The sequence below is a fragment of the Stegodyphus dumicola genome, chromosome 10, assembly GCF_044657685.1.
Source record: "Stegodyphus dumicola isolate Sdum_Otavi_A_Nest chromosome 10, ASM4465768v1".
NCBI lineage: Eukaryota > Metazoa > Arthropoda > Arachnida > Araneae > Eresidae > Stegodyphus > Stegodyphus dumicola.
This window is the reverse complement of record NC_140777.1, coordinates 133,650,247-133,677,972: the sequence shown is the minus strand read 5'-3', so window position 1 is coordinate 133,677,972 and position 27,726 is coordinate 133,650,247. Positions and strand designations below refer to the sequence as shown.

Genomic DNA, 27,726 nt, shown 5'->3' with positions numbered 1-27,726 from the left:
TGTTTATGCCTTCAAAATAAAAAACTTTTTAGAACTAACATTTGTTAAAATTTTTTATGTGTATAATGTATGCTGTCGGCAACAAAGACTGCTTGGCGAGATTTGCGCCGGCGAAACGGAAAAGTACCCATTTAACTTATCTGCATATTGTTTATCAGTATGTTTTATTGAATCTGACCTTTAGAAAGAAATACAAGTGATAATCTCACGAGACATTAATTGCTCTGTATGATGCAGAAAAAAAATTTCAATAGCACAACAAACAATGTTTTCTATACAATTAAACAGACACAATTTCAGTTATTTGAACAGGAATAATCTCTCCAGCTTAAAAATATCACGTGGATTCTCAAATTAATCACAGTCACCAAGAAATCTGCAAGATTAAGAGGTTAGTAGAGAAAGATGCCCTGATATCATCTGACATTTAGAAAGCGTAAAAAAAAAAAAAAAAAAAAAAAAAAAAAAAGGAGTGAGCTGAATAAAGAGTACTAAAATGTGTTAAGTACAGTTTGGCAACAGTAGAAAATTTTACATATTCTCTCAACTACCTTGTAGCTTCTTTTTGGAAAGCACTTGACAGAAATTGAGAAAGAGGAGACATCAACGCTAATCAAAGAATAAGTTCTCTAACAATAACTAGCGTATAAATTCTAATTCTTTACAATCTCTCTGACACATTAATAAACATATGGTCACAAAAGGTATAAACACTTTAACAAAGGAATTTTAGGAACGTTTTTAAGCTACCTCACATAAAATTCAAAAATTCATTAAAATTAATTAGATTACTTTGATTAGATCAAATACTTTTCATAAGCTAACGTAGACTTAAGAATGAAATGTCACACTAAAAAATACTTTTATATTTTAGTACTGAAGAGTTTAATATTAATATTTTTTACATATCAGTATTCTGAAATCTAATTCAAGGAACATCAAAAAGTATAATTTAAAAATTTATTAACCATCTTCTAGATTATTAAAAAAGTAAAGCTTTAAACTTCATTAAAATATATACATGAGGCGTGAAACAAGTTTAAACAAAGGGAAAAAAAAAAAAAAAACTGTACTATTTGGTTTTGAGGGCCGTAAAAAATCGCCAAACTATTGTTGATGCCAGTGCTGCCAAAAGTAATTGCGGCAACCCTAACGCAAGAAAGGAAGTATAATAGTAAATAACTATCTAAATATTGATGTTTGTTAGATGAAAGGTTAATTTCATATAATATTTCGCTACTGAGTTATCACTAAAGCATAATGTCATCTCGTTGGTTGTTCAAACATAATTTTCTATAATGAATGATACCTTTTCTTTGAAAACACTTTCGGTAAAGTGCAGAATCGCCCGCTTATTTCTTTGCCGCTTTTTACAAGGGTAAAAACAATTGGAATTTTGTCAATTTTCTTTTACTTTTTAAGTGACAATAGGTTGATGTGTACATAGATGAAGTCAAGGGTACCATTTTTGTGCAATTCTGGGATTTTTTTTTTAAGTGAAAATAAGTCGATGTGAAATTCATAAAAACACGTTAAGCAGTGGGTGATTCTGCACTTTACCCAAAATTCTATCGCAGACTTTTCATCATAGGCAATTCCAAAATTGTTAAATCCATAGGATATCAAAAAAGGAATTACAAATTAAACTAGCATTTCAATGGCGTCTTAAGAAATATAGAACTATATAAACTTACGCAATTTGAAATTAGCACGTACGCAAGATTTGGCACCCTGTTAAATGGGCGTGTTTGCTAGATTTGGCGCTTTCACGCATACATTTTCGCTGCAATTTTTTTACGACCCTTGAAACCGAATAGTACCCCCCAAAAAAAAAAAAAAATGCTTCTTACAAATGATAAATCTCAGATTTAATCACAGATCCTTACAATTGGCTTTGAAAGAGATTCATATAAGACCTTAGCACTTTGATTCATAGGTTTCCAATCTGTTAATACAAGTTCAAATATTTCCAGTAACATGGCTTTAACTGTAACAGTTGAAGTTTCACAAACAATTTGCTTTCTTATTCTAGTCATCAATACATCAAGTCCACTTGGATCATTCTCTTTGAGATTCTTAAAGCACTTTGGAAACTAATAATAATAATAATAATAATAATAATAATAATAATAATAATAATAACTTGTGATTACATAGTAAAAATGCTTGATTTGGTTTATTGAGATTATTGCAAGCACAATAGGACTATCTGCCTAAGGCAGTGGAGAACTTTCTAAGGGAAACTAGTTCATATACACATTACACAAGGGAAAAACCCACAAAAACGCACATGCAACTATCCCATTTGCCTGGAATCGAACCAATGTCAGAACTAGCAGTATTCAGTGACCATTCGACTGCTGATGGTTCATGGAGAAAAAGAAAATGAGACAAGTAATATTATTGTAGATATCAATAATTTTCACATTTATCGTACTCTTCAAAAATCTTTAAAAAATTCTCAAGTGATATGTAAATATTTATTCTGTACCAAAGTATGTAATATATGCCATTAGAAAATCTTTTACAACAAAGGCAGCCCAATATTTTTTTAAACATAAGAATTCTATAGGTGGCACCATAATCTGAGAATACGAATGCATAAGAGAAGTATATAACACAGGTGACAAAAAATTGTCATGCTCACTTTTGATATTTACTTCTTCAGTATTTTAACTTTTTTTTATTTTACATGTAGCACACTGATTGAAAATGCAGAATGTTATGCCTTCAATAAATGCAGGGTAATATGTTGCCCATAAACAATTATTTATTTTTAAATTAAAATCATATTTTTGAAAAATTAGAAAAGAAATCAATTGATCACTTCGAATACTATAAAAAACTTAAAAGGAGGCACAGAATAATTCAAAATCATTTTAAAAAGGAAGAAACAGAAATACTGAGTCACATCAGTTGAATTCATGATTCTAAGCTCAAGAGTGGAAAAAAACTAATGGAGATCTTCTGCAGGGGAGAGAGGGACAGAGAAAGAAATTAAAAGCCAATACTGCAGTGACTTAGAAATAAGTTAAATATGGCTAAAGTCTTAAATGTAAGTCATAAGCTATCAAATAAAACATACATTGAAAGAAAGAACGCTTTACAGAAAGAAAAATCGAGCGAAAGATGTACGTAGGGCATCCAGAAAGTAAGTTTCCCTATTTTTTTTTTAAAGAACTCGCACTTTCAGGAACATATTTATTGGCAACAAATACAGCAACGTTTCAGCTATTTTTCAACATAGCCACCACCAGAAATGAGACATTTGTCGTATCGTGGGATCAACTTTTGTATCCCTGTGCCTGTGAATGGAATCAGTGTGTGACAGATATCTTCAGCTCTTCGTCATTGCCAAAACGCTCACCGGAGGACAGGAATTTCTTGAGATGCAAGGAAACGTGAAAATCGCTGGAAGCAAGATCAGAGCTGCAGGGTGGACGATCAAACAACTTCCAGTCAAATTCCGTCAAAACAGCTGCTGTGCGTCAAGCTGTATGTGGACGAGAATTGCCATGGAGAAACACAACACCTGCAGTAAGCATTCCACGCCTCTTGTTTTGAATGGCAAGTCGCAATTTCCGCAGTATTTCACATTAACGGTCAGTGTTCACTGTTTCACCACATGGAAGGAACTCAATGAGCAAAATGTCCTTCCTGTCCCAGAACGCTGTGCACATAACTTTCCATGCTGACAGCGTCTGTCTGAATTTCGCCCTGATTGTAGATCCACTATGCCAAAAATGCATTGACTGCTGCTTGGTTTGAGGTGAAGTGTGAGGAATTCGTTACCGTCATTGTGATACAGTTGCAAGAAATGTCAGTGCTGCTCCTAAACGTTAAATTTTGTGTTTAGGTGTCAGGTTTTTCAGCACCCACCTGGCACACAATTTTTTGAACAGCAGGTGCTTAGTGACAATCTCATGCAACAAGGATTGTGGTACCTGTAGAAAATGGCTGCTCAGCTCCGTAATTATGAAGCCACGGTTCTCCCGCACAAGCTCAACAAGATCATCATTGATAAGGGACAGTCGCCTACTGCACTCTTCATCATGGACACTTTGATGACCTTTTGAAAACTGCCTACACCAGCGACGCACCATCTGCTTACTCATGATGTTTGACCCATAGACCTGACGATGAATATCAATTGGCACAATGCTTGTGAATTCAAGAACTTCATCACCAACCGAACCTCGCAGGCGGCGGGACAAGGAATAAGCGCTTCCATTTCGGACAACTGCTACCACGCTACTGGCATAAGGCGGGACCTGTCCGGCTGGCATATGATTGATACGTCATATATCTGTTATTTGTCTGTACAAATGATACGGCTACATTTACTTTAAAGCAGAAAACGTACTTTCTGGGTGTGCCTCATATATGACCACCGGCTTCTTTAAAAATGAAAAAAAAAACTCACATACATTTTATAACATAAAATTTAGATCTACATTAATTTAAGACAAAAAATTTAATAAAATAAATAAAATCTGAAGATACAACTCTGATATACACCCTAATTTCACCAAATGTGGCAATATGTGTTCTGCGCTGGATTTTGGCGCAATTGCGTGTTGTATGGCAACCCTGTTGACATTGAAAAATCTTTCACTGGAGCTCATTGGTTCACATCATGCTCTGCATCTGAGAAGATAAAATGAAGTTCAGCAAAGGAAATATCATCGTGATCATCCTGTTGAGGGGCAGTCGGTATTTGGAGGTGTGGAAAGAGGGTCTGGGAGATTATTTTTAGTGGCTGTACATGATAGAAGTAGGGATTTGTGATTTTATTTATTTGTGAACCATAGTATGAATTTTCTGGATAGTATGTCTGGTTGTGATATAAATATGACAGTGATCATCTGGCGGTATGAAATTTGTATTTCTGCTGGTCGAAAAAGCATTAATTCATGGTAAATGCATTTTATTTTACTCTTGTTCTTATTTTGTAGAATGTTATGTTCATTGTTTTCTTAGTATGAATTTCTGTCATTATTGTTGATTTTGAATTGTTTGAAATTTATTTTAGTTTATTTTATTGATTAGTGTGTAGCGTCTAGATTGTGCAATTCGTAGATGTTTTTAAAGTTGAAACTGAACGCTGTGTACGTTATTCTTTGAAATTTATTGTTGTTATGTTAATTTATTATAGCAAGGTGTGCGTAGTTCGTAGATTCGTTTATTACCTAGATTATGCAATTTGTAGATTTTAAGCAAGATGCTGTGTACATGGTATATTCTTTGAAATTTATTGTTGTTGTGTTAATTTATTAAAGCGAGGTGTGCGTAGTTCATATATTCATTCGTTGCCTACATTGTGCCATTCGTAGATTTTTTTTAAAGTTAAAACATATTACTCTGTACATGAATTCCGTCAAATATTTTTGGTTAGAAACTTTACAATTTTGCTATCTAAATTTTTTGTTTTTGTTTCGGATTTTTAGCTTAAATTGTGTTCAAAACATGTTTTTTTTTTTTTTTTTTTCCGCATGTGCGAAAACCGCGTTTTTGGTGACATTTTAAGCTGAAAGTTCGAAATGTAGACAAAACATTTAGATAGTAATATGGCAGCATGGAGGTTTGGCGAGAAATTTGGCGACTTGAGGACGCATATCAGAGTAGTTCCATTCTGAAAGCTTTCAGATTTCACATTACGCCCAAAGGGACTTTATTTTTCTTTCTTTCTTACGTTTAGTGCATTACCTTTATTTATTAAATATCATGTCCTTCGCACTTAAATCATAAAATTCAGTTCAATAGCAAGATCACAAAATAATTTTAAATTAAGCATTGTGCGCTGGAGATAATTTTTTTTTTTTTTTCCTGTACAACGTCACCATCGCTTGCTTCGAAATCATTGAGTTTATTAATCAAAAATTCGGTAAAGTTTTAAAAGATATAAAATAGATAATAAAACAAATTAAAGATTCCAAATTTGGGCTTCCAGATGCCCAGATTCTGATGGAAATGTACGTTATTCAAAATTTGGTGGCTCTAGGTGCCGTTGTTTTATCATAATACGAGAAACATTCATACATTTCTGCAGATTCTTCATTATTTAATTTCTTTAAATATAATACAGGGCTGTAATATTTGGTGGCAACAGTTTGAAAAGTGAACCGACATATATCATGTACCAATGTAAAATGCCAAAACAAAATTAACAGCCCTTCTAGGCTAATGCCCTTTGGGCTGAAAATTGAGAGTTCTTTGTATTCAGCATTCAATCAATGTATTCAGTAATCATAATCAAAGAAGGTAAGACTTTTTCATCAACTTTGCATCCTATTGGAATATGGTCAGGATATGTATTTCTCCAAATGGAGTAAATAAACATCATTTCGTTCAGAAGGTAAAATCAGTTCAGAACACTTTATCAGAAAATTTTAAAGTTTTTCTGAAGCATGATCTCAGAAATGTACCCAAATGATAATGCAGTTTCTCCATCAAGATTCCGCACCTTCACACACTCCTAAATATGTGCTAGAATTCTTTATATAAAAAATTTCAATTCATAATGCCTTAGCATTCGAATACGCACAATATGAATATTTCTTATACAGGTATCTGAAGCAGGAACTAAAAATCAGTAATGTTTAATCAAGAAGTACTGGAAAAAGAGGTAAAAATAATCCCTTCAGAAATGATATTTTATGTGTTTTTATGATCAAAATTTAAAATGGAAATCAAGATATTCTTAACAAAGAATGAATGAAAGTACATGAATCAAGATATTCGTCATAAAAAACTAACATAAAAACCTTTTCAGTGAATGAAAGTACACGAATCAAAATATTCTTAACAAAGAACTAACACAAAAACCTTTTCAGTGATACAATAACGATTATTCTATACTAGGATTATATGTCGGATAGGAATATTTTAATTACAATGGACAATGCTTAGAAAATTTTCAGTTAGGTACCTTATAAATTGTATGAATTATTAAGAAATACATACATTGTTGTTAAACAAGCTAGACATATATTTGATTTGAAATATAAATAAAGAATTCATGTTCGTTTTATCTTGCAAAATAATTAGAAGACTAAAAGTTTAATGCAATTTACATCTGGTTTTGATCATTTTAAAACATTTCTTTTCAACAGAACAAGGAAAAAAATTGGCAGCATTATAAATTACTTGACTTTAGCAATTTTTAGGATGACTTACAAGCTTATCAGCAGTCAAGCAGTAAAGACACTGAACACCGGTAGTTCGGTTTGGGGTTTGAATCTCAGTGAACGGGCTGGCTGCATGGATGTTTTTCCCATATGTAGTGTGTATAAGAGCCAGTTTTCATTAGAAAAATCCTCCACAAAGGCATCCCTTTTCTTAGGCATGTGTATAAAATTTGCATACGATACATAAAATAAATATATCTTCCATTTCAAAATTATGTAGGCATGTGTATAAAATTCACACTTGATACACAAAATAAATATATCTTGTATTTCAAAGTTATGTACAGGCTGTTCTCTACCATCAAGAATTTTTCCAACTCACTCAAGAAACAATGCTAAAAATACCCATAATCCCTTTTACCATCATACTTAATCATAGTTAAGCTTTGAATATTTAAATTTTGCTTGTGTTGAAAAATTGCAGAAGGTTTTGCGTGGCTTTCATTCAAGATGGAATACTTCTCAGCAAGAGCCCTTGTGTACTTTGCAGTAATTAATTAAAAAAAGGATGATCAAAATAAAATCATAATTTCAGTTAAAAACTTAATGATCTTTCGATTCAACTATGTGTGAAGAATAAAATATTTGTCAGACTGGAAATTGATGAGATATATTTGACATGTGATGATTAGCAAGCCATGCAAGAGAACCACGTGAAAATATGGCTATTATTTAGAGAATGTGATCGTAAAGTTGAACATTTTTATAGAAGTGCAATGTTTTCTTTTTAAAAGTAAAGTATAAAGATAATGTGAATGAAAAAATATATAATAATAATGAAAAATAATTGAAAGCTTTGCAAATAATGAAAAATGTCCGTTAACAAGCACATTTTGAGAAAATATGCAGCTTTCATTAGCTATACAATGTTTACATTTTTACAGTCAGAAGATATTAAGGAAATGACTGTTAAATATAAAACTGTAAATTTAAATCCTCAAATACGCATGTGGTACACAAACACATGTATATGTATGTGTATCTTCAAATACATATGTGGGTTATTTATTGCCATGTGTATGCTCAAATATGCACCAAAAAAAAATCTGCAAATCTACTGAAAGTTGAAGCCGAGGATGTGGATAATCAGACAGTATCGTAATTCGAAAAAAACATAAAAATAAGCATAGTGTAATAATAATAATAATAATAATAATAATAATAATAAAAAAACATTATAATAATCATAGTGTAATTCAAAAAGAATCTAGGCACTTGTTTATTTTAAAGATGACCACTGATCAATCATGAAGTTCAGCAGCATTTATCACCGAAAGATATAATAAACTCAAAACTATAGCAAAAAAACCTAGTAATGAAAACTGTGTTTTTTTTTCCCCCCAACTCAAAATGATGATAATTTTCAATTTACCATCAAAGTGATAATGGAGTTATTGCAAGTGATGGTAATGTAAAGGCCATGATAATACATTTGATGCCATATTAGCCTTTATTGTCAATTCATGGCCACCTGAAAAATAAATTCCAACTTCTTTTCAAGTAGGAATTTGCATTTTCAGATATAAATTAAAGTGATATCTTTCATTTTTAATTTCCATTAAAATTCTTTTATTTATTGTAAAAACACTTTTTTTGGGGGGGAAGGGGGTATTGCATCAAAATTTGGTCACATTTTTTTCTTGGTACTCTAGTCGCTTATAAAACCACCAAGCACCGAATATGATGCTAATCCTTCTTTAACATCATTTTTTAATTATCTATTTTACTAATATTATTGATATTAGTAAAATATATTGATATTAATATGCTATACTCACATGCTCAACGAAAAGCTCAGTTTCTTTAAATGAAGCACCATCAACTAACATTCCAAAGTAATCAATAATGGGATGAGCTAGAACTTTTAAACAGCATCCTTCAATCTGCATGTGATGAAATATTTCACATAAAAATGCAGCGTCCAAGAGAAACTTTTCCAACTCTAAATACTTTTTGTTCCTATCTATAAAATTAAATTTTTTTACAAGACATTTACTAAAAATTAAGATCAATCATCCATTCATAAAAATTTAGTAATAACAGATATTTGATATGCTGGTTTATACATATGTACAATTTACATTAATATTCCTTTTAATTATAAAACTTTAATTAATATAAGTAAATTATATTGTTCAGAATGTGGAGAAATCTACCTTAATAAAAAAAATTATAATGAATACAAAAACCTGACTAACCTCTAATTTGTATTAACTATCTGGTAAACAAACACACAAAGAAATTAAATGCTAACAGTGTTTAATGCAACATAAATAACAGAAAATTATGAGAATATAATAAAAAGTTTAAAAATTTTAAGTCTCGTGAGGAATTCTAGATTTTTAGCTTTCAACAAGAATCATAACATTACTTTGCATTAGTATGCTATGAAGGATTTTTTGGTTAATATTCCATAATTGGGGGGAGCGCCAAACTTCACGAGTTTTTTTATTTGGCGCGATTTTGATTTGGTTGTGGTTTCCGGCTGCGTGTTTTCTTGTGACAAATCTAGAGCTTTATTTCGGTAATTGTAAGAGTACAAATTTAGTGTAGCCAGAAGATTTTTTTTTTTTTTAAATTTAATTTTGAAATACTGTGTTTGTTTTTTAAAGTTTTACTGTTTAATATTATTATTATATATACATGTTTAATATTATATTTATATAAATATTTGCAGAAGCTGTTGTTGGTGGGAGAATGTTGGATTGCAGATGACATGAAATTATGAACGTTTACATTTTTATTTTATTTTATTTATTTATTTATTTAAGTTTTGTTTCTTGCATGTGGCAAAAGAAAGGTGTGGAATATTTAAAGTTTTAAACGAAGGTTGTTTAGTGTGTTGAATTCCAGGATGTTGTTTTATCATTTAATCAATTTTATTAATTATTCTGTTTGCACATAATAATCACTGTTTACCACTATAAACAAAAATTTGCTATTCTGCTTATGTTTAAAACTCACTTCGCAGTACTCTGATCTGATAAGTGTATATATTTATTTACTCAATAACTATTTACAAGAATTTTTCATTCAACTATTTTATGATGAATTACATAGATAGGACTATATTTTTACTTGCAAAGCTGTTGGACTTTGTTTTACTCATCTAGTATTTTATCAACTCATTTTACTATTCTGTTTACATAAAATAACTGTGTTACACTACTGTAAAACTTAAAAGTTACTATTCTGTTTATGTTTAAAAATCACATCTTAGTACTTTCATTGCTGCCAAAAACATTCGCCAAATTTTGAAGGCCAAAATAGGTGGCAACTTACCTTGCTAATGGAATATTAGCCGATTTTTCAAATAGTGCGAGAAGTTGGAACTTCAGAACAAAATCAATAATTGTGATGTAAATCAGAGATGCTTAAGATATAATTACCAATTTAATGCATGTTTACATGCATATATTTTCTTTATCCATTATTCAGAACTACAAATTGCATAGTGAAACAATAAAATAAATTATTTCAATAACATTGCATTTATTCTAAATGATTTTTATAAACACTTTTTGCAAATTGAACAGTACTACAACAAATGCTAAAATTATATATATAAAGAATTTAAAATTGATTAATAATACATTTTTCGATAAAGATATAGTTTTAGATTTTTGAGGCTTAAAAAAATTTGTATAAGAAATGTGAAATATAAAAGTAATAATTATAAACTTTGAGATCCAGAATGCTGGAACTTTGGCAATTCTGGATTTTGGATATTTTCTGATTTTAGATCATCAGTTTATATTTAATAAGATGACATGCAAAAATTCTAAAATTATTAAATAGTTGCAAACTCCTCTTGTTAAAAGTGGTCACTGCAAGCACATTTGCAAAATCTGGCAATATTTAACACTAATTTTGCAATAAACAGAAAAACACTATGGCAATCTTCAAAAAATGGAAAAATAATATACGAGGAAAATATTTACTTATCTTTGTGAAAACTATAATTCGGCAGCTGCTGCTATTATAGAATCAAACAGTGCAGATATATTTAACTATTTCATAATCTCATAATAGCTAGTTCTTCAACCTAAGAGTGTATGAAATGTAAAAACCGCAAAACAAATTATCGACACAAAGATTTTTTCCCCATGCAGTTTTTTACTTGCTTCTCCACATATTGCTTTACCTCTGAATAAACTGGTAGCTATATTTGTACTTTTGCTCAGCATGCTAAATTCATATTCTTGAAGAAAAAAAAAAACATCAGCTGATTTTCCATAAAACCAAGAACAGAGCCAATGGCCGATGTTTTATTTGGTGCTACTTTGGTAGACGGTTGCACGGAGTTTTGGCGATTTACGTTGGCGCAATTTTTGGCGCGATTTCTACAAACGTCAGCCATCTTGAAAAACGCTGTTTTTACGCATAGTAAAGTATTCGAAACTTTAAAAAAAATAAATGTCGTTAGAAATAATGGATTAATTTTTTTGTTGAAAATGTCGTTTTTTAAGATGGCAGGCAAGTGTAAATAAATACATTTACTATGAGTATAAAATACTAAAGTAAGGTTATTATTACTTTCATATAGCAAAGAAGAGAATAAAACACTGCTATAAAAACATTGTGCCAACGTTTAATTAGATTAAAATATTACTGAAATTGAATATCGAAATAAAAAACATCATCCAACATTTAAAAGAATTAGAATATTATTAAATTTAAATACGTTATATATAATATAATATATATATATACATTATATAGAATAAATACATTTACTACGAGTATAAAATACTAAAGAAAGGTTAAATTATTACTTTCATGTAGCATAGAAATAGAATAAAAATACCACTATAAAAACATTGCGCCAACGTTTAATTGGATTAAAATATTATGTAAATTGAATATCGAATTAAAAACCATTATACCAATGTTTAAAAGAATTAAAATATTACTTAAATTAAATGCTTTAAAATAAGTAAATAAGAACGCTTCGTACACTAGAGCTAAAATGACAGCAATTAGTTTATTGTCGGTAAAGAAGGAGAAATGTCTAATAATTTTCTTACCGTTACAGCGGTTATTTCTTCCAACATGACCACAATATCATATACAGCCGTCTCAGAATCGGCTCTTCTCACGGTCTTCATCTGTGATCTACATTTTCGCACTTCATTGAAGAAACAATTAGCGACATTTCCTCCATAAATTTAAAATAAATTTCCTCTGACCCTTGTAAGAATTTATAAATAAATCTTTGATTAGGAAAGCCAGGCTGGCGAAAATAAGGTCTCAAAGGACAATTTTTTGATTCCGAAACCAAAAATTCTCGGTACTTATCAAAAACAACATTCATCTTTGAAGGAGACATTTTTGAAGGAATTCGAAGATATGAATTAAATTTTAAAATGGCGCGGTAATGCACAAATTTTCAGCAACCTATCAGGGAGCTGATTACAGCTCATTAATGCACAAATATTCTATAACCAATCAGAGAGCTGATTACATCACGCCTAGAATTAAAATTATTTAAATAATCATACATAATAAAATCATTTTAAAAAAGAAATGCAAAATTAAATTGTATTTTAATATTTAACAGCCATAAATAATGTTTAAAACATTAGATTAAATTTATAGATATTAAAACAAATTACTTTTAAAGTAAGGTGACGTCATTGATTACATCATCCACAGCATAAAATTTCATAAAATATGATAAAGAATAAAATTTTTATTTCAAATAAAAATGCAAAATTAAATTGATATTTAATATTTAGAAGCCATAAATAATATTTAAAACACGGAATTTATGCATAATAACATGTATTATTTTTTAAATAAAATGTCAACAAAGTATCGGTTACCATAAATAACTTATCCAACAATGGGTTTACCACAAGTCGTATTACTCGCCAAAAGAAAAATTCCAAAAACTCGCCAAAATCCGTGCAACCGTCTACCAAAGTAGCACCTTTTATTAGAAAAAAAAAAAAAAAAGGCTAAATCGCAGAATAGGCTGCATCGGTCGATGCGGTGTTTACTTGTCTTATGCTGAGGCACACCTTTTTATGACGTAATATTGGTTAAGCCTCTTCTTAAAAACATGCTATAAATATGCCATAGCTTTTTATTTGAAGAAAACTTAAATTATATTTTAACTGAATTGAAATGTTAAGTTTAAGTCTGCGGGAGATTTTTTTAATTATAAATCTACTTTTGTGTGTCGTGTGGTAATGTTAGCATTTAAAGCAATGAGTTATCGCTCACAAATGTATTAAGATACCAAATGATTGAAAACGAACATTATCAAACGATTGAAAATATTGAATGCATAATTTAAAAATTATGACCATAACTTCTCAAAATACAGAAAAGAATGTTTTTGATGAGTGTGTCTGATTTGGTGCTTACTGCAAAATGGATAATTATCTGAATCTGGACTTTTTTTTATCAGTTGGAGCGAAGAGGTAAAAAAAAGCATGATTGAGAGGTATGGAGAAACGTTTGATTGCAACATCACATAAATTCCCAATTTATGAAACTAGTAGAGTGAAAGAACTGCATAGATGGTTTTGAGTGGATGTGTAGAGTTACTGGAGGTCACAGCAAGCATCGAATTACAAGGTCTGTTCAAAAGCACTCGTGGTTTGCAAAGAGTAAATTGAGCATGTGTGGTGTCTTACAGGGGTGTTTGTCGGACCCCAAAAAATCCCCTGAAACTTTTACGGACTTACTACCGACATTTTGGAGTTTCGAGAAGGGGGGGGGGAGAAAGAAATGAAAAATTACAATTATGAAGTATTGAATCACCTAATTATAAAAGTTCAATGAATTACTTTTTTTGCAAAATTAATAACCATAAATTTTCAAACATATAAACTACTACATTTTATGTAAATATTTTAAATTACCTGAATTAATTCTTTAAAAAAAATTATCCAATTTCTGCTGCTGTTTTTTATTTTCTGATGTTTGTGGGTTTGTCTTTCTTTTGTGGTGAACTTCATAATTCCAGGAAGGTCGACTTTTATTTTCCTCATTTACAGTTGAAGAAATTTCCTTGAGAACTGCACATGCAGAGGTAGAAGCAGTTTGCTTTTCTGCTAATGTAGAATGTTTTTCAGAGACTTTTATAGGTGACTCATCTGAAATACATGTTTTTAAATCCTCTTGATATGTTTTCTTCTTATGCAGCTTCTGTTCATATTCAGTAAGAGATCTTTGTGAATTGGATCAATCATTGGATTTTTTTAGCCATATTTTTCACATGAGGTTTCTTTAGAAGCCATTAAATCATATTTAATAGTCTGCACTGCATCTAGGGAATCAATCTTAAAAGAGGTTCTATAGTCAGTGACAAGTGTATTCATTAAGTTGAATGCACTTTCCACTAATGGGCCATGGAAGCAGCTAAGGCAGGCTTTGACCAATTTAGCCAATGTAGGATACTTATAATCATTTGTGAAATCATCTTTTAAATTAAAAACTTTAGACCAATATTTATCAATTCTACACTTGACTTGATTTCCACTTTCATCAGATGTGTAGAGCATTTCTTTGGAGATATCAATATCACTCTGGTATAACCTTATTTCAGCTTCTACTTTTGACTTTTCATTATCACTAAAAATATGGGACATAAAAGATGATAATTTTTCAAAAGCTAATATTGTACTGGTTTTATCTCTTAGCTCTCGATCTAATGCTGTAAAACTAATTAGATATGAATTTTTAAGGGGTAATTTCTGTTTGATATGCTGTGCTGTATTAGTATAAGCTTTCATCAGAGAAATTTGGAATTCATTTGCTATTGGATGATTTTTTGATAATTTCTTCAGGAGAGTGGAAGCTTCTGCACCAGTAAATATTACTTTGCTAGGTAGATGGAATTCTGGATTTGTGACATCAACCTTTAATAAATTATTATAAAATGTGCACTCTATATTTTCTGGCTTCATAAAAAAAGAGAAAAATTTTGCCATCAATTTATAAATACTGGAATGTATTAAATGAAGCATAGGTTTTTTTTGTTTCAAATAATTTAATATATGTGTTGAACTCTGGTAATACTGCCGAATATAATGCCATATGCAATAAAGTTTTGTTTTGCATAACAAATAACCCATTATTATAGTATTTTTTTTTCCCGAGCTAAAGCATCCTTTGCGTGTTGTTGGGAATGCAAGCAAGAATACACCCCTTCAACAATTTTTTTCTGAGCTGCAGAAATATTTCTTTTATTGTATACAGTTTCAACATAAGAAAAATAATCCCCTTTATCAGTTTTATCCAAGTAGTGAAAATAAAATGCAATAAGAGCATCCCACAGACCTTTGATTCTTTCTAAATCACATAAAATGTACACCCACCTATGGTCTGGTCTCTTCAAGGACTTAAGTTTTTTTAATGGCAAGGGATTCACAGATTTTGAAAAAATTTTCTTTTTTACTGCAGTTTTTCATATCAAAATAGATGTCATCAAACAAATCTTCTAAGTATCTATCAAAACATGAAGCAAATTTTTTTTCACAGTTATTAGCTCTGTGACATGTGTCACCATCAATATATAATAAGTGAGGTGCTTTGTTTGATCGTAGTCGGGTTTCAACACCCTTTTTTTTTCCACGCATGGTGTTACACGAGTCCATTAATACACTAATTAAGTTTGCCCATGGAATATTATTATCTTCAATAGTATTAACAATTGCTTTAAAAACAGCTTCTGAAATGCAAGATTCCATCTTTAGAGATGCAAAATGAACTACAACTTCATTTTGATTGTTGTCATAAAACTGCACCAATATTGCCAGTATACTTTCTTGAGCATTGCTAGTACTTTCATCCAAATTTAGAGAAAATGGTGTCTCCTTTAAAGTTTTAATGATATTTTCCTTAATAGTTTTTGCGAGCCCATATTTCATCTTATAACATGCAGTAGTCCTGGACATTTCCAACGAGTTTAGTGCCGTCTGATCGCGGCTCAACTGTTTGCAGAGTTCAATTAAATTGGGAGCTACATTGAAATAAAGAGAATTCTTGGTGATAAACGAAGTTATTAATACCTCTTGGCGTGCTTTTCTTGTCACTATATCCAATGACCGAGCATCAGTCTCCAGTAAGTCATCAGTATTTTTTGAATTAGCATAAATACTTAAAGTCATTGAATGTCTAATGCACTTTGAATATTTTATGTGCGTCACAGTTTTAGAATGATTTGTGAAAGCCTTGAATCCTTCCCCACCGTACTTCAGCAGTGAGTTACAAAAAACACAATATGCTTGTCCAGCAACATTTATTTTCTTGCACCATGTGCCGATAGTATCCCCATTACCTTCTCTCCGTTCAATCCAATTCCACCTAAATGCATTCCAGACATCTTCTTCTAATTGTATAATATCACTATTTATATCAAGAAAATTCATAGTGAAATTCTCTTGCATACATATATAAAAAAATATTTCAATAAACGAAACGAAAAATTTACACGTGCATCAATAAATGAAACGAAAATTTTACAAAAATCCCCCTTCTCTACTTATTGGCGCCACGCCAGGAGAGATAAGACCTTTCAACCCAGAGTCACGTGATCGCACATCTGGTCGAACGAAGTCTCTCCCTTTTTTTCCTGCCGCGCCTGCTTGCCGAAAAGAATCTAGAAGAGAATGTCCGAGAACCGGGGGAATGAGTCATAACTTGCAATAAGGAAAGAACAAGAAAGAAGTCTTTTCACGCATTATCACTGCCTTTGGAGAAAGAAAGGAAAAGTTTTCACCACACACACTGACCTTGCGTTTTCTGCTTTCAAAGCAAACAAAATTACCCAGATCAAAATAAATAATTCATTATTATTCCTACTTTCTTTTGAACGACGATCCCCGGAATTTCTGGGTATCAAAGTTTAAAATCCCCGGAGCACAAACACTCCTGGTCTTACGAAATACCTATATGTGGTTGGGTAAGTACAGGAATGATTTTATACGATCGGAATCACTTGCTAAAATTAAAGTGACAGAATGGAAAAGTTTTTGTAGGGAAGTGTGCATAGAGTTATGCTTGAAGAAGAATGTGACAGGGTGCAAAAGGAGAGGACTGGAGGTAAGTTTCATTTATTATTATTGACTTCAGTAAAATATCGAGTGCTTGTCAAATATGGCAATTTGGATATTCGGTAGTTACTTTATTCTGGTGGCTTTATTTTCGTTTTGGGTAATTTTTCTGGAAACATTTTTTTATCACTCGAATCAATGGAGTTGGTTATGCGGGAATTTCTGGAATTATCCGATTTCTTTTAAGTGAAAGCAGATTTCTGAATATATGAGCAATGCAGAGTTTATTCAATGTCTGAATGTTTTAAGTGAAAAGAGATCACTATGTACATGGGCAAGGCCAAGGTAGTGCATGATGTCTAGTTCGTGCAATTCTCTGATTTTTTTAAGTGAAAATAGCTCGATGTGTACATGGGCAAAGCCAATGTGGTGCGCAATGCCGAGGTTGTTCGTGATGCCAAGTTTGTGCAATTCTCTGACGTTTTTTTAAGTGAAAATAGATCGCTGTGTACATGAGCAAAGCCAATGTGGTGCATAATGCCAAGTTTGTGCAATTCCCTGATGTATTTTAAGTGAAAATAGATGGATGTGCACATGGACACTGAGTTTGTGCAATTTGATATTTTTCGAGCGAATATGAATCGTTGCGTACAAGGGAAAATGAGCTTGTGGGTGATGCCGAACAGTAATGTAACTTTTTTTATGTGAAACATTTAAAATATCGTTCGTGTATTTTAAATTTGTATTGTTGTGTTAATTTTAAATCATATTTAAGACATTTTTGTTATTTAAATTGTATTTTTAATTGTTTCGTCTTGATATGTTGATAATGCTTTCTGACCTACAATAAATATCGATAGTCCAACGATCTACTGAACAGCAGCAAAACTGTAAACTTTGACCCTATTTACGTCATTGTTTTAATACGTAGTGTTTAGTATCGTAATTGCACTCGATAATATGAGTTCATTGATAATATGTGTGTATGTGAAGCATTGCTTAGTATTTCAAACTTGTAGTATTTATTTTCTTTCATTGTGAGAAACTAGTTTTTATTTATTAATGCGTAGAATTCTAGTATTCCTACAAAGAGAATATGACATGATTTAGGAATTTTAGAAACTGATAAGAAAGCCGTGTAATGATGTTCATATGCAGTAAAAAATATTCTTATTTATTAATGTAAAGTTTAAAATTTTTAGAAAATAATGAGAAAACTGTCTAATTGCTGGTATGTAAGGAATTATGTCATTACGTAGCAATAAGGTAATTTGTAAAAATGATAAAATTAAAATGTTCCTCAATATGAATTTAAATTTTAAAATCTTTTTTATTTGTATAAATGCTAAAGCTTAAAAATCTTTGAAAATATTGAAGCTGTATGAAGCACAAGTATGAGAGACTACGACGTTGTTTATCCTTTTAGTAATTGGTAGAATTGCTCACTGTATCATGATAATTTTAATTACCATGATACAGTGAGCAATTCTACCAATACTGATACTGATGATATTATAACAATTTATTATACTAATAAATTGTTTATAATATCATCAGTAAAGCCTAAGCTTAAATGTTATAAATGTAAATTAAAAGTAAAGAATTTGATATTAATTTACAATAATAAACAATTCATTATTGTTATTTTTAAGAGAAAATAGAAAGTATGTGTAGTGTAAATGCGATAAAAAACATTATGATGTCACAAGCTTAGTCCCATCTATTTATGGACGTCACACAGCTCCACCTTCTCAATTTTGTTGATGCAGCTTATTCTGCGCTTAAAAAAAAAAAAAAAAAAAAAAAAAAAAAAAAAAAAAATTCATTGGCCATTGGCTCTGTTCTTGGTTTTATGGAAGATTAGTTAGAACTTCCTAATAAATTTTCATGATACTAGAGTAGGTCATCACATTGAGGGTCGTATTAGCATGATTTGATAGCATAACTCTAAATTAAATAGCTAGCAGAAAAATTTCAGCATAAAATATATTTTTAAAAACTTACCCTTATAAGATATTTGAAGTTTTCGTAATAAAACTGTTCGAAACTTGGTACCATTAGTTGCGACGTCTCCCAGATAGTTGCAAAAAATTGCCGACAGATGTGCATTCCATTTACTTTTCACAGCAAAATCAAATATAATAGAAACACATTTTTCTAAATCCTCAGAGGTCTTACAAACAGAGCTAACAAGTTGAGTGAAAGATTTTAATTTTTCTGTTGAATCAGCCACATTGATCTGACTCATAGCAACACAGATTTCAGAAATTTTTTTTTCAATACCCTACATAGAGAAATTCACAATGTAATTTCCAAAAAGAAAACATTTGTTTTAAAATCAGCACACCTCTATATAAAGATTCAATACACGTTGACATTATCACACTCCAAACCTTATAAACATTTTATGTATATAGATACCCTCTAAACACATAAATAATTTATATATATAAAGAATATACATATATATTTTTGATTTAAGTAAGCTATAGAAAAAAGGGATACTTAGATTAGAAGATTCTTTTTTCCAACATAAACTGTCAATTTGCACAATTGATGACAAAAGAAATATACATTTTTTAATATAATAACAGACTTAAAAAAAGTCATACTGGAGACTATGTTATGCTAACAGTTAATAAAATTTACTTTCCTTTCCCTTTGGAAGAAAAAAGAAACGGGTAAGAAAATCGCATTTAAAAAAATTCATGTTTGTTTTCAAGAACTGCCCAAGTAGTACTATTTAGGCATTACAATGAAAATACATTTTTCAAAAATTTTAATTTATCTTTTGCATAATTTTAATCCTTTTTTCCTATTTTGTCATTTTTGATTTCCAAGGAAAACAATTTTTATATAGTCTGGTTATTTTTAAAAAATGCTGAGTAGCAATTTTTTTTAATAACCAGAAGCATCTTAATAGTACCTTAATAGGTATAATATACAAACAGGGATCCAAACTCCCCATATCTTACTTTGCAAAAATTCACTGTTTATTACTTCACTTTTAGATTCATTTTTATTAGCCAAAAGGAACCAAGTATTTTTATATTCATGAAGAAAGGTGAAAAGAACTGTCATGTAAAAAAAGGGGAAGACAAATTTCTGCACTAAACATTATTACTAACTTTAAATTTAAAACAGCACTTACGTGTAAAGTTGCAGGACATGCCGAGTATCATAAAGAACTAACTCTGCTTAACATTATTAAAAAGGAAATTCAGATTTTTCCCACTCTAATCAGTTACATGAGAGCTGCCTTTTGAGAGGTAGATTAGTAAACAAGGAAATTTTAAATCATTCAGAATTTCTCTCAAATTAATAAAAGAGTTGAAAGGTATTTTATACCTCAGTCTTTTTCTCAGCTACATCACTAAACTGTTGCTTGACACCGACTTCTCCAGGCCTACGTAATTCTTGGACCTGTTGAGAATGATATGCAAAACCACGACCTTTTGCTGCAGCCATTTCACTTAATTCTGAAATCCTTTCTTATTAGCTTTTAAGATAATGTTGCTTAACAATCTAAAAAAATAAATAAATAAACTTCAATCAATTAAAAAAAATTGATATAAACATAATATCCTGTCCCTACAGAAAGTTGGTTGTTAGTCAGAGTCTAACAAGTGTAAATTTTTAATGTTCATAAAGACAAGAACTGTACGTAATTCCTAATATGACCAAATTTGCTCCCGAAAATATGGAAAGGCAAAACATAATTGTAAATGATTTCAAAAGAAATTTTAAAATGTATGATTCATCTTAAAATATCTTTAGATTCTGCATTACTGCAATTCCTCTGAAATGTTGTAACAACATTTATCTGATTTCAGACACAACTCCATGTTATGGCCATTTTGTGCATCATTTTTTTTTAATAATGTATTGCCTCAAATCTCTACACAAGAATGTGCTAAAAAGTGCCACTTACATTGCAGAGCAAATAAATGCCACTGGAGCTGAAAAACTGAGAATGAAATTCTCCCTTCCCTCACAAAATAAACAAATAAAATACAAACATTAAAAAGGAGATACTTTCCAATTAAAGCTATAACATGCGTTTTACAAACAATATTGGCATATTTTTCTATATCTTTGCCTTGATACTAGATTTTTTTTTTTTCTTTCAAATCTTGTTTCAAGTTTCCTTCCTCATTTTATTAATTTTTTTTCCCTTGATTTCAGCTGATTTAATCTCTAAACTTTCTTTAAAAAATTTACATTAAAAAAGGAGAGTTGTATTTATTGCTTATTAAATGATAACAAGGCTCTACTCTTATATGCGTCCCAAGATCACCAAATGTGGTGATATGTGTTCTGGTTTTTGGCGCGATTCCGTGCTGTAGGATTGTTTGGTGGACGATGCTGTTTGTATGACAACACTTTTGATGTTGAAACTTAGAGACATGGTGGCAAGATTTCAGTCGCGTATTTTAGATTTTGTGCAAAGTAAATTTAGTATTAAAAGGTACGATGTTGGAGTTGTTAATGAGTCCTTTGTTCATGGGTGTGTTTATGCGGATAGAAGTGCATTTTTGGAATTTCTGTGGGAGTCAGGACTTTTAAAACGGAGTTTGGTGTGTTCGAAATGCAGAGCTGATATGAGAACTCAGACAAAGAATGGTGTTTCTGATAGACATGTGTGGGTTTGCAGTCAAATGGTTGCTGGTTAAGTATGTAGCTGTCAGAGGAGTTTAAGATTTGGATTGTGGTTTTCGTGTAGTAAGTTAACATTGGAGGAAGTTTTTATCGTTACTTTCAAAATTTTGAATCGCAGAAAAACATGTGATAGAACAAAATCATAGCACTTTTGTTGACAGACGTTGTGCGACTAGCAAAATTTTATTGTGTTCGAAATGCAGAGCTGATATGAGAACTCAGACAAAGAATGGTGTTTCTGATAGACATGTGTGGGTTTGCAGTCAAATGGTTGCTGGTTAAGTATGTAGCTGTCAGAGGAGTTTAAGATTTGGATTGTGGTTTTCGTGTAGTAAGTTAACATTGGAGGAAGTTTTTATCGTTACTTTCAAAATTTTGAATCGCAGAAAAACATGTGATAGAACAAAATCATAGCACTTTTGTTGACAGACGTTGTGCGACTAGCAAAATTTTATTGCCGTATGTATTATCGTAAGTGCATTTTATTTTATATAACATTATGTTCATTGTTCTTTTACTATGAATTTCTGTTGTTATTTGAATTGTTTGTAATTTATTTTACTTATTTTAGTTCATTTTGTTGATTTGTGCGCAATGCCTAGATTGTGCAATTTGTAGATGTTTTTTAAGTTTAAACAGAATGATGTGTACATTGTATTCTTTGAAATTTATTGTTACATCAATTTATTAAAGCGAGTTCATAGATTTTTTCGCTGCCTAGATTGTGCAATTCGAAGATGTTTTTTTTAAGTTAAAACATATCGCTGTGTACATGGATTCTTGTCAAATATTTTTGGTTGATCTTTACAATATGGTAACTGGTAGTTTGGCGACATTTTGGAGGCGATAAAGGTTACTACCTGGGACTTTGGTAATAATGTGAGCAATACTCAGTTCCGATTACGCATTATTTTGTGTGGGGGAAATGAGAGATCATGGGATATGTCATGTGATATTAATGGACGAATTACGGTTCTTTAATCGGAAAAGGGGGGAATTTGGACAAGTATCTGTGGATGTATATTATTTTGTATTAAGCTTCATTGTGTGTTGTGTGAAGTAGGGTTGAATAATTTTGGGATTGTATGGCGCTGTCTAAAGTGAATTGTAGATGTGATAAAGAGAATTTTTCTTTTATCAAATTCTATCAAATTCGGAAAAAAAATCGTTCAGTAATTTTATTGAATCCATAATAAAAGTGTATCCACCATGTAAGGAAGATTCGGAAGAAGATTAGGTTAGTTAGACTTTGTTAAGAATGTGAGTAGTATTCAGTTCTGATTACGCATTATTTTGTGTGAGGGAAATGAGAGATCATGGGATATGTCATGTGATATTAATGGACGAATTACTGTTCTTTAATCGGGAAAAAATCTGGCAATTTTTTATTTGGCTTTATTCTGTGTTGTGTGAAATAGTGTTTGTGAATTTTTGGATCCCATGGCCGTAACTAAAGAGAATTCGAAATGGGTATTTAGTGGTATTGAAAAGGATAGTAATAAATGTTTTTTAAGGTTGTGCGAGAGAGAAATAAAGATGTTTTATTATGTTATTTATTTTACCTGGTATCTTGCTTTGAAAGATAAGTATGATTTTAAAGATTCTGAAACAGAAGGAAGAAAAGTGTATCCGCCACGTAATCAAGATTCTGAAGAAGATTAGGTAAGTTAGTATTTTTAATTATTTGAGGATATTATTTTTATGCATTGTTGTAAATGTAAGGTGGAAAGGAATTTGGTATTATTGGGAAAATTGTTATTAGCAATGATTTAGTTTAAAGTAATTAGGATTGTAAGGTAATTTTTATTAATTGAATGTATGTGCTCATTTATATTTTAAGTAGTGTTTTTGAATTTAATTATATTTTAATGAACTGATAGTTATTTTGTGAATTTTATGTTTGTAGGAATTTGGTATACGTTTAAATTGAAATAAACATGCATGGAAATAATTTAAATATTTGATATTAAGTATTTGTAATGCTTGCGGTATGAATTCGTTGGTGACGTGTATAATGTAATAGATGATTTAGAGGTAAAAGTTTTTGGATATTCTATTTATTTTATATGTGGAAATGTTGATATTTGTAAAGGGTAAATACTTTTTCGCGATCATGTAATTTCATATATGTTCTTTTTACCGGGTTTAAAGATTGAGAAAATTGTCATGTATTTTCGTGAAATTTTTTTAATTTATGAGAAAAAAGCAGTGTACATGGATATAGTGAAGAGTGTGCACAATGCCATTTTTGTGCAATTCTGGGATGTTTTTTTAAGTAAAAATAAGTCGACGTGTACATGGTTTAGTGATATTTTAATGAAATGATAGTTATTTTGTGAATTTTATGCTTGTAGGAATTTGGTATACGTTTAAGTTGAAATAAACGTGCATGGAAATAATTTAAATATTTGATACTAAGTATTTGTAATGCTTGCGGTATGAATTCGTTGCTGACGTGTATAATGTAATAGATGGTTTAGAGGTAAAAGTTTTTGGATATTTTATTTATTTTATATGTGGAAATGTTCATATTTGTAAAGGGTAAATACTTTTTCGCGATCAGGTAATTTCATATATGTTCTTTTTACCGGGTTTAAAGATTGAGAAAATTGTCATGTATTTTCGTGAAATTTTTCTAATTTATGAGAAAAAAGCAGTGTACATGGATATAGTGAAGAGTGTGCGCAATGCCATTTTTGTGCAAATCTGGGATGTTTTTTTAAGTAAAAATAAGTCGGCGTGTACATGGTTTATGTGTATGTGTTATTTTGAAAAATGCGTAAGGAGAATGGTATTGTGCAGTTTTTCCTAATTTTGCAGTGAATATTTCTCATGATTAAGCAGTTTTGTTTGATAAAATTTCTAGCATAAGTGTAATTCGGCTAGTAGATTGTTGGAAGAAGTGTTCAGGAGATAAAAAGAAAAGAAATATGTCTTTACTTCGTGAAGACAAAATGGCGGCGGGGGAAAAAAATAGAGGGTTGCTGTAGGAGAGTTGGTCGCCAAAAAATCGCCAAGTTACCATAATGTAAAGATCAACCGATAAAATTTCTAGCATAAGTGTAATTCGGCTAGTAGATTGTTGGAAGAAGTGTTCAGGAGATAAAAAGAAAAGAAACATGTCTTTACTTCGTGAAGACAAAATGGCGGCGGGGAAAAAAAATAGAGGGTTGCTGTAGGAGAGTTGGTTGCCAAATTTTCGCCAAAAAATCGCCAAGTTACCATAATGTAAAGATCAACCGAAATTTTACGTTTTTGCTATCTAAATTTTTTGTTTTTGTTTCGGATTTTTAGCTTAAATTGTGTGTTCAAAACATGGTTTTCGCGGAGACATTTTAGGCTTAAAGTTCAAAATGTAGACAAAAAATTTAAATAGTAATATGGCACTGTGGAGTTTCTCACCAAAAATGTTTGGCGAGAAATTTGGCAACCTGAGGGCGCATATAATAGTTTTGATAATAAAATATGCAATATGTAATAAACATTGCAATAAAAAAGAATCATACAACACTAAATAGAAAGCAAAGTTAAAAATGGCATTTAGGATAAAAGATAATATTTCTTTTTAAGAATGCATGTGATGTCACTTAAAATCAGTTAAAAAAAGAATATACATGTGAGCAGGCAATGCCTCTATTATACAAACAGCACTATCTCACAAGCACTCAAGAGATTCAATCTAATGTCAAGATCAATGAATTGATAAAAACCATTTTTGATAAAATATAAGAAATCCCAAATAGCAAAGGTCACTGCAATAAAAAGCAACAGTACTCTCCTGTTATCGGCACCAGATTCAGAAATTTATGTATATATGCGTGTACGTGCATACATATGCATGTTTGTGTAGTTTAATAGGTACTCTTTGTTATTGGGACCAGATTCAGAAATGTGTGTATGTATGTATACGTATGTGCATACACACACATATGAGTACATCCATCCTTCCATAAATGCATACATACATGCATTTATGAATCTGGTCCCGATAACAGAAGAGCATCAAAACAACTTTGATTAGATGGAAAATGTAGATTTTATAATTTTTCAATATTTATCCTGAACAAAGGTTTTGGACCCTGTATATGAAATTATCCTCTAGAACAGTGACAACACAGAGAAATGATACACTAATATAAGATAGCCAGTCATGACAACAGATCTGAGCAATAGCATGGCAAAAGGAATTTTTACCAGTTTGCATTTTGATATACTGATCTCAGATACTTGAAGTTTATGTTAACTGTTGGATCATATTACATGAGCCAAGAAATTCCACAATAACTAAAAAACTTGCAAGCTCTGGTGAGGAATTAAAAAAATATTGCCAATATTCAGGTCATAATTAATTACAAAGTTTTAAACTCAACCTGAAGCTTTTGTAATTTACATCAAAATTTTGTTTTAGAAGATTCGTTCTTTCTGTTTTAGTAGCTATGACCTATACTGGAATCGCAGAGACAGTAGTCAGATATAGCTAATGCTTAATTTTAATGTCAAATTTATAGTGAATTAGACTATCAAATGCAGCATACAACTTATTTATTTTCAGAATACAATCCATATGCAGCAAAAAACTTGGCAGTAAATTCAAAATACACAGGAAAGCAACACATTTTGATGTTCTCGTATGATTAAGAATTCCAAAAGGATGCATTTTAGAGACATTTCTGCTAACAGTTAACCTTGAATTCTGCCTCTTTAATGTGTAAGTCCACTCTCATCCTAATTCGGGTCAAGGCCAATGGAGAATTATTTGTTGCTTTTCCTTAAGATAATTGTCTTAATTCCTTTTGGAACTTGGTTTCTTGAACATATTTAACTTCAGCTAATTCTTGTTTCTGTCAATAATCTTTTTATCTTTTCAGAATTTGGCTTGATATTGCAAACAAAAATCTTTACCAATGTTATTGCTCAAATAACGCTATACAGGTTGCTATAATTATTCAAGGCTAATAGCAGTTTACATTCTCATTTAACTTCAAGACATCTGTATGATATTTAACTACCCTTCATTTTCATTGTTCCCATAATCTCAACATTTAAAGTTTGATGTCTGGAATATGGGGGTTTTGGTATTCCTGAAGTCAGCTACAGCCATTCATGCAGCTTATCTTACACAACAGAATGTACTTTTCATCTATGCATAATCTTATTGGCAGGAATTTCTTTCTCTGAACAAAAATTCCAATTTTAAGGTTCAGATTTTTGTTGAATTTCTGCAACATGACTGAAGACAAATTATTTCTAGTCTTGAGCATAGCTTGTGATTCAGTACCAGCATATTTGCGAATCAATCTAAAGAAATATAACAGTGTGGTTAAGAAATGTAAATCCAGACATAAGCTATTCCTTAATCTTGCCACTATTAGAACTCTCAGAAGCTTGAATCATGGATGAATAATTTGTTAAACTGGCAATAATTGAGACTTAGCTAAAATTAAACTCCTATTCCTAGCCTATATTTTTTGACGAACTAAAACACTTACGTATTTAACCTCTCTATTAAGTTCGAAATGAACTTGAAACAGATTTACAACTGCGAAGTAGGCGTTTGAAATTATGAATGCAAGACATAACTGCGGTTAAATTTTAAGTAGAGATATACCAGCTAAGCTGCATATCTTAATTTTGACCTGATCAAAATAATTCAAGCCTTAATATAAACTAACAAACCATACTCACCATATATGCAGGAATTATTAATGGCTCAAATAAAACGCGGCAACAGAATTGTAATAAAATGCCACATGGTTACAGCTAAGGAGATTTGGAGGTTAGGCGAGATTTGAAATTTGTGGGTTACTTTGTTTTTACTGGGAAAGAACGGATTACAAAGAAATACGGAGTGCTGTTTCATTAAAACTTAGGCA

General features: G+C 30.9%; 1 protein-coding gene across 1 annotated transcript; it reads right to left on the bottom strand.

Moving 5' to 3' along the window:
- Nucleotides 1-946: 946 nt before the first annotated feature.
- LOC118179393 (MIF4G domain-containing protein A-like) lies at nt 947-27,688 on the bottom strand. The gene is made up of 5 exons (XM_035348565.2): nt 27,539-27,688; nt 20,543-20,719; nt 19,199-19,478; nt 8,966-9,150; nt 947-2,093 (listed from the first exon to the last, which is right to left on the bottom strand). The coding sequence occupies exons 2-5, from the start codon at nt 20,660-20,662 to the stop codon at nt 1,869-1,871; spliced, it is 810 nt and encodes a 269-aa protein (XP_035204456.1). The 5' UTR covers nt 20,663-20,719; nt 27,539-27,688; the 3' UTR covers nt 947-1,868.
- Nucleotides 27,689-27,726: the final 38 nt, after the last annotated feature.